This window comes from Hibiscus syriacus, unplaced genomic scaffold, assembly GCF_006381635.1.
Source record: "Hibiscus syriacus cultivar Baekdansim isolate YM2019G1 unplaced genomic scaffold, ASM638163v2 tig00110283_pilon, whole genome shotgun sequence".
In the NCBI taxonomy this organism is placed as follows: Eukaryota; Viridiplantae; Streptophyta; class Magnoliopsida; order Malvales; family Malvaceae; genus Hibiscus; species Hibiscus syriacus.
In genome coordinates this window covers 182792-190099 of record NW_024062661.1, presented here as the reverse complement: position 1 = coordinate 190099, position 7308 = coordinate 182792, and the positions used below count along the sequence as shown (strand labels likewise).

Genomic DNA, 7308 nt, shown 5'->3' with positions numbered 1-7308 from the left:
GGAAGCGTTAAAAAAATTCTATCAAATTAACAGGTACCATGAATAATACGATTATTAGAGTATATTGAGATTAGGGATGGACGAATCCAAACTCAACTGATTCCGATCCGAATCGATTTTATTGGATTGATTTTTTTTTTGAAAAAATTATATTCGAATTGGATCTAATTGGGCTTTTTAGAAAATATATTCGAGTCAGGTTCGAGTTTAAGTTAAAAATATTGACATGACGTGACTTAAAAATAATATAATTATACATTGTATATTTAAGGATAATTGTAATATTATCTCTCTATATTGTTATTATTTAATTATATCCATATTTTTATAGAATAAAATTAATATTCTTATAAATATATTTATTTAAGGTCGGATTAAGTCAAGTTCGAATTCGGGTTTTATCTTAAAAAAGCAGATCGAGTTCAAATCAAATTTTAGGTGGAAAATGTATATTTTTTAAGTCAGATATGATTAGCCAAAAATTCGACTTAACTCGACCTATATACATTCCTAAAGCAGATACTATCCAACTTAACAATAATTATCGATGTATTTCTACATCACTTTAGCCAACTCCACATTTCTTTATAAAGATTCATTACACTCAATGTACGGCTATGCAATTACACTGTTTGTAGCATACCAGTGTGCACTGGTTTACACCTTCGGAGATGTGAAAACAACCAAAGTTAAAATATTTATGTATTTTAATGAAGAGAAAACTTATTAAAAAATTAAGAAAAGTACAAACAACGAAAAATAATTGCTAACTAAATACATGCAATCAAACTACTAATGTTGTGATTAAATTGATATAGTATAAAATATTAAAGCTATTTTTTTAAAAAAAATATTAAATTGATTAATGTGTAAATACAAATATTGAAAAAATAAATCTATTTTATATAATTTTAGAAGTTGCCATGTTACTGCAATATCAATTATTTAAAGAAGAATGATAAGCATCAATCAAGCGTTATTGGCGGTATAAGAATTATTGTAATAAATTAAGATTCCGAGTTCAAGCACCATGAATGTCAGGGTGTGAGCGTTCAATGTCAAATGATTGAGAGTTATATTTGAGCAGAAATTACATTATACTACCCCTAGATTAATTTAAAAAAACATCAGATAATCAAAATGAAACTAAAACGTAACGTTAGATATGATTTAAAAAAAGAATCCATCAAGTGACATCAGTGATAAAAGGGAATATTATTCTCTTTTAAGATCTTGAGTTCAAACAATTGCGTTTGTATGATATGTATACGTTATCATTTGGTTAATAAAATTCTAATCATATATTACCTTATAATCGTATCAAACTATTACAGAAATTTAAGAAATAGTTGGGTGATTATAACGAAACAATAGTGGTAATTTAGGCACTAAAGGTTAGTTTACCCAAAAAATTAGAAGGGATTTCCATATGCATAATCAGGCTTGGTCCATATGGGCCCGGGGTAGCTATTCTGTTCAGCAAACAAACGCGACCTCTTCTCTCTTATAACACGTCCCTTTCCGTTCCTCTCTCTTTTAACCGATCATCGTTAGCAAAAAAAAAAAAAAAAAACTGGTCTTCTTCTTCTTCTTCTTCTTCTACTTCTAGAAAATATTCTCTGTGATTAATCCAAATATTTGATATTTTTTATTGGAGAGAGATCAAGCGGAAAACCCTAAGAAGAAAGGGAAGATTTTCAAAATCACAAGTGAAATTTTTTTGAGAAAGAAAGAATCGAAAATTAACAAGGCATGGGTCAAGCTTTTCGCAAGCTATTCGATATCTTTTTTGGTAACACAGAGATGAGGGTACTTCTTTCTCTCCATATTTATTTCCTTTTTTCTTGCTTAATAATTGACTATTTCTATCTCCTTTCTTTAAACTGAATTTTTCTCCACTTTCGTTTTAAAAAAAACTTATTTTTCCTGTTTATAGTTAATGACCTTATGTAGAATTGATGAAATTTCTTACTTTTGGTTCTAGATTGAAAGCCATGAAAGCGATTTAATTTTGCTCAAGATATAATTTCCTGTTAGATACTTGGTGATATTTTCTTTAATTAGTTAGTGAAATCAAGTTGTTGATGTCCATTAAATTCAGCTCAATCTTTTCATTGCTTTTCATTAAATTGTGCTAAAAACTGGGATCGTCCCATATCGTAGAAATACCTGATTATAGTGAAATCAAGTTGTTGTTGATTGTAACTTTTTGATGTTTTCTGGAATGTATATGCATCATATAAGACCTGCTGTCTGTCGTGTCAAAAACTCGATTTTTTGTTTCTTCTATGACGTGGGAATATCAAAATTTGGCGTTTTGTGTCATAAATTCAGCTGAATTCTGCACGTATTTGCATTTATCATGTTGTTGGTAGAAATAAAATGTCTTGGCTTGTAAGTAGCTGAGAAGTTAAACTAGCTTAACTCACCATAGCTAATAGCTGAGAAGTTGAAGTATCTTAACTCACCATTAGTTTTCTTCTCCTTAGGCAAGAGTGTACATATTCCAACATGCACAACTTAGACACATGTTCTATTACTAATAGCATGTATAATAGATAATGTATAAGCGGAAAATTTAAAATTGGCAGACCTTTTTGCTTGTCCTTATGAATATAGTGTCCAAGCCACTGGTTTGTTGTTAAGTAGTATATTGTTTTCACCTTTCTGACTTAAGCTGTACCATATTCCTCGTTTCTTTTTATACCACATATGCAGGTTATTATCAGACATAAGTGCTGTTTATTTTTATTTATTTATTTCCCTTTACTCTTTATTCTTATGTGTAGTTTTTGTTGAGATGATTTAGGTTGTGATGCTAGGCCTTGACGCAGCTGGCAAAACAACTATATTGTACAAGCTGCACATTGGAGAAGTTTTATCAACTGTCCCCACCATTGGTAGGCAACTTGGCTCATAACAATTTGATTTTAGGTTGGGTCAAGTATATGAGTGAGGCTCTTGTATTTTGCTGGTATTTTGTTTTGTTTGTTCACACAGGAGCTCTTGGCAGTACTCATTTCCATTTCTGTCAGTATAAACATAAATAGGCTTTTATAATTTAGTCCTTTCTTTTGTTTGTCCTCTAGAAGTGCTGCTCCTGGATGGGCTAAAACCATATTACTAAAAGTGATTACCTTAAAAATAGTAAAACTTTAATGCTACAGAAGCTAATATAACTGTTCAAGCAGATGCTCTTGCATCTATAAAAAGATATACCAAATCACTACAAAAGATATTATATGGTCTAAGGAAATCTTATATTCAATTTTATACTTTTTGACCATGGTAGTTGTCCTCGTGGCTTGCCTTGCTGATTAATTTAGACCAGTTGTAGTAACATGCGTTAACTGATTATTCTCGAAATTTTCCTTTAACTGTGTCATTCACCAGCTTTCTATAGCAATATATGGCTATTGTCTGGGACAGAGAGTTCATGCTTTTCTATTCTTCATACTCAAGAATTATTTGAACATAGTGGTTGAGCTGTCTGAAGGCTCATTCAGCGTGATTGCCATATGTTTTGATAATTTACTTTACTTTGTTGATCTTTGGAATATTGTTTCTCTTTTCCAAAATTTCCAATAGGCATATATCATTGATTAGTTTTGTAGTCTTGTTTCCTTTTCCTTCTATAATCTTTGGGATCCATCTCTCTCTCTCTCTTTTTAAATATCTTCTTGGCTCAATATTGGATGTTGTGAAATTTGGATACACTAGTTGATATGACAGTTGAGTCTGTTTGCTGTCTCTTCCAGGTTTCAATGTGGAGAAAGTTCAATATAAGAATGTGATATTCACAGTTTGGGATGTTGGTGGACAAGAGAAACTAAGACCACTTTGGAGGCATTACTTTAACAACACAGATGGACTGGTAATGATTAGCTCTTCGTCTCTCTCTTGAAAGGAAGGACAAAACTTGTATTGTTTCATTTGATGGATTTTGACCTTAACCTGTGCCGTTGTTGGTTACTTTATTTGAAAATGCCTTCTAGTATGGCCTGGTAATTATCAGCTCTGTCTCAAAAGAATGGAAAAAACTTGTAATGTTTCTTTGATTGAGTTTGACCCAAAATTTTCCATTGGTTGGTTATATTATTTGAAAAATCCTTGGTATATGATAGTAGACATATCCCCTTTTTATCTTATAGCTGTCTGTTTCCCCGATTTTGCTTTAATTTGTTTCATTTCATAATTTTCGTTTTTGTCGCTTCAGAGGGAAACTTATATTATTGAAATTTGAGAGATTAGGCTAAAGTCAAACATAGGAGGATTTTATAAATTCCTCTGCTGGTTAAGACTTTACAACCTTTAATCAAAACTAGAAGATTTATTTTCTTAAATGGTTTTGTGCTTTTGTTATGCTCTACTGATTAAAATGATAAGCACATTCATACTTATCTGTACTATATTTTTCTGTGCAGATCTATGTTGTTGATTCTTTGGACCGAGAGAGGATTGGCAAAGCTAAACAAGAATTTCAGGTTGTAAATTTAGAAAACGTACACAAACTTGCTAGATACTTGGGTTTAACTTTGCCTCTTTACATTCTTAATTTTTATTCCAGGCCATCATCAACGACCCATTTATGTGCAATAGTGTCATCTTGGTGTTTGCCAACAAGCAAGACATGGTATGATTTCAGTAGTGGTTATAGACCTTTCTTTTTATGTATATAACAAAATGCATGTGGCATCTACTTGATGAACTATTGAGCACACATGCATTTAGTTGTTTGAACTTGAAGTAACATTTTCAATTATATTTTAGGTTTGAAAAATAAATTCTTGTTTTTCCTTTTCACCTGCTGCTGTTGGCTTGATGGATCCTCCCATTTTATTTGGTTCAGTGAGAAGTGTCATATATAGCCTGCGTATATCATGGCTTCATTCAGTTCATTGTTTTATCCTGTGTTCTTGGTCTCTTGGTAACATAATGCGGTGCCTCTTTAGTCTTTACTATGTGAGGCATAATGATGGAGAAAGCATTTGAAATTGCTGCTTGGGTGCTTTTCTTCTCTTGGACTCAACATTATTAAATGTTGCTTTTGGCGGATTCACTTGTGAAATATGGATGTTGCGATCAGACTATGTTAATTTGGGGTGTGAATGTCGGATATAGATATTTATTCCATTTCCAGATATAAGTTGGACCGAGTAGTTCTTAAAAAAATGAAGAATTAGAGTAGCTTAGTCATTAGGTACCGTTTAACATCATATTTTTAATAGACGTCATTTTTGGTTTTGTTTTAAGGCGGATGAGAGGGGCTAGTCTTTCTTCCCTCATCCTTCTCGCCTTTTCTCTTTTGAACTGGATAGCTGAGATGAATAAGGCAATATAATTTCCTTCCTTTTCATTTTGATTGAAGAATAGAGAAATATGCAATAAGCATCTTTCGAGCTTTCCGGTTGGAATGAATAAACTATCATTTTTTTTTTTTGCTTCATTGTGCATAAACTGAAGCTCTTTCACAGTTTCACACGTAATATGTTTCATTTATTTGATCTTGTGTTCTTTCCAGAAAGGGGCAATGACCCCGATGGAGGTGTGTGAGGGATTAGGTCTTTTCAATCTAAAGAATCGAAAATGGCACATACAAGGGACTTGCGCACTTCGAGGAGACGGCCTCTACGAAGGGTTAGACTGGCTATCTGGAACTCTCAAGGAGATGAGAGCTGCAGGGTATTCGTCACTGGGTTCATCAACAATCTAATGATCTCTCACATATTCGAACTCAGAAGCCATTTCCTTGCTTATGTTATGGCATTAAAACAAAGCTTGACAATGAGAAAAATAATTGGTAAACACTTCATTTAATCTCCAGGTAACATCAGAGGCACTGAAAGCTTGTAAAACTGGAAATTAAACCTAGGTATTTTAATTAATTTAAAGCTGATGGAGTGAAGTAGAGGTGCTTGGCAATGGCATTTAAAAGAAAACTAAACTCCACCATTGTGTATATTAAGAAAGCAGGCGCAACACAATTTTCCATGGAAGTTGTTTATTCACTGGAGGTATTTTTTCTTCTTCTTGACACAGAGGTATTTTTAATGGTTTATATAAAGGATTATTATCAGTGTTGATTTATTTTTTCTCTCACAAACTATATTAAAATTGTGACAAGTATTTTATTCTTTTAATTTAGGCTTAATATAAAAAAAGTGTTTAAATTATATATTTTTTCTCATTTAAGTGCCTATTTTTTTTATCAATCTAGACGTATAATATATTATCATTTTAAATGTCTCGATCATAACAGATGTTAAAAAAATCTGATAAATTATATATGATATATATTTTTTTTGAAAAAATCATTTTAAAAATAATTTTTTTTTTAAATTATAAGCACCATGCGAGCCCTCTTTCCTCCATCTGTCCCTCCGAGCGTCGGCCCTCTTCCCTAGTCCTCTCCCCCGCGCATCCCTTCCCTCCCAGTGTGCAAATCACCACCCCACCCCCAAGGCCCTAACCCCCTGTGTTAAGCCTCTCCCGATAGTCGGCAAAGGTGGTATATTAAGCCATCTCTATTTTTCTTTCCAGCGTGTAAATCCCTTTCTCCATTAAATTTAGGATTCCAGATTTAGAAACTTAGGATGATGACGGGTGGGTGGATGGCAACAAAGGTGATGGTGGGAGATGACTATATTGGAAATAGGGATTGAAATTAAAAAATTTCAATAGATATAAGAGTTATTCATAAGTTGACGTGATAAGTATGTCTGATTGATGTGGTAAATTGTCAATTGATTTTGATTCTAATATAACATGTGAGTCATGTCAAAAGTACTATCAAATGGTTGTGATTTCTTGAGAGGTATAAAATTGTATAAATATTTTATCTGAAGATTCTTCTAAAAACTCAACCGTAGGTATTTTCTCTAGAAACCTTCATATCTAGAAGTGTACAACAAATGTAAATTGATGCCAAATCAAAATACTTAAATTAAAATCTTAATCTAAAACCTAATAAAGTAACCGAATATTAAGAGTATGAAACTTAAAACCTTCATTCTTTTAAACTAAAACACACTTCAAGAAAGGTTTAATATAAAAAAATGATTAATGTAAAAAATTTAAAATATTTTTTTTCATCCATGCGTCTAATTTTTTTATCGACACAAGTATATGACGGTTATCCATTTTTTTTAAATTAAAAGAAACACATTTTCTTATATTTAAAAAACTAAATTCATAAGTCTTAAAAAAAACCTAATTTTTAATTTTTTAAAAATATCTAAGAATTCATAAAATTTCAAAAGATACTTAGTCTTAAGATATGCCTCTATCACCATCATCACCAATCGCTGT

General features: G+C 31.8%; 1 protein-coding gene across 1 annotated transcript; it reads left to right on the top strand.

Moving 5' to 3' along the window:
- Nucleotides 1–1554: 1554 nt before the first annotated feature.
- Nucleotides 1555–5757, top strand: LOC120116116 (ADP-ribosylation factor-like). The gene is made up of 6 exons (XM_039136667.1): nt 1555–1809; nt 2810–2900; nt 3759–3874; nt 4425–4484; nt 4568–4633; nt 5522–5757. Exons 1-6 carry the CDS (start codon nt 1753–1755, stop codon nt 5711–5713), a joined length of 582 nt encoding a protein of 193 aa, XP_038992598.1. The 5' UTR covers nt 1555–1752; the 3' UTR covers nt 5714–5757.
- The last annotated feature ends 1551 nt before the right edge of the window (nt 5758–7308 follow it).

What these genes read in the sequence shown, in the direction of transcription:
- LOC120116116 (XM_039136667.1), top strand. Translation starts at nt 1,753, where the DNA reads ATGGGTCAAGCTTTTCGCAAGCTATTCGATATCTTTTTTGGTAACACA. An exon ending in AAGCTAAACAAGAATTTCAG is followed by an intron (nt 4,485 to 4,567) that starts GTTGTAAATTTA and finishes TTTTTATTCCAG; the next exon opens with GCCATCATCAACGACCCATT. An exon ending in TTGCCAACAAGCAAGACATG is followed by an intron (nt 4,634 to 5,521) that starts GTATGATTTCAG and finishes TGTTCTTTCCAG; the next exon opens with AAAGGGGCAATGACCCCGAT.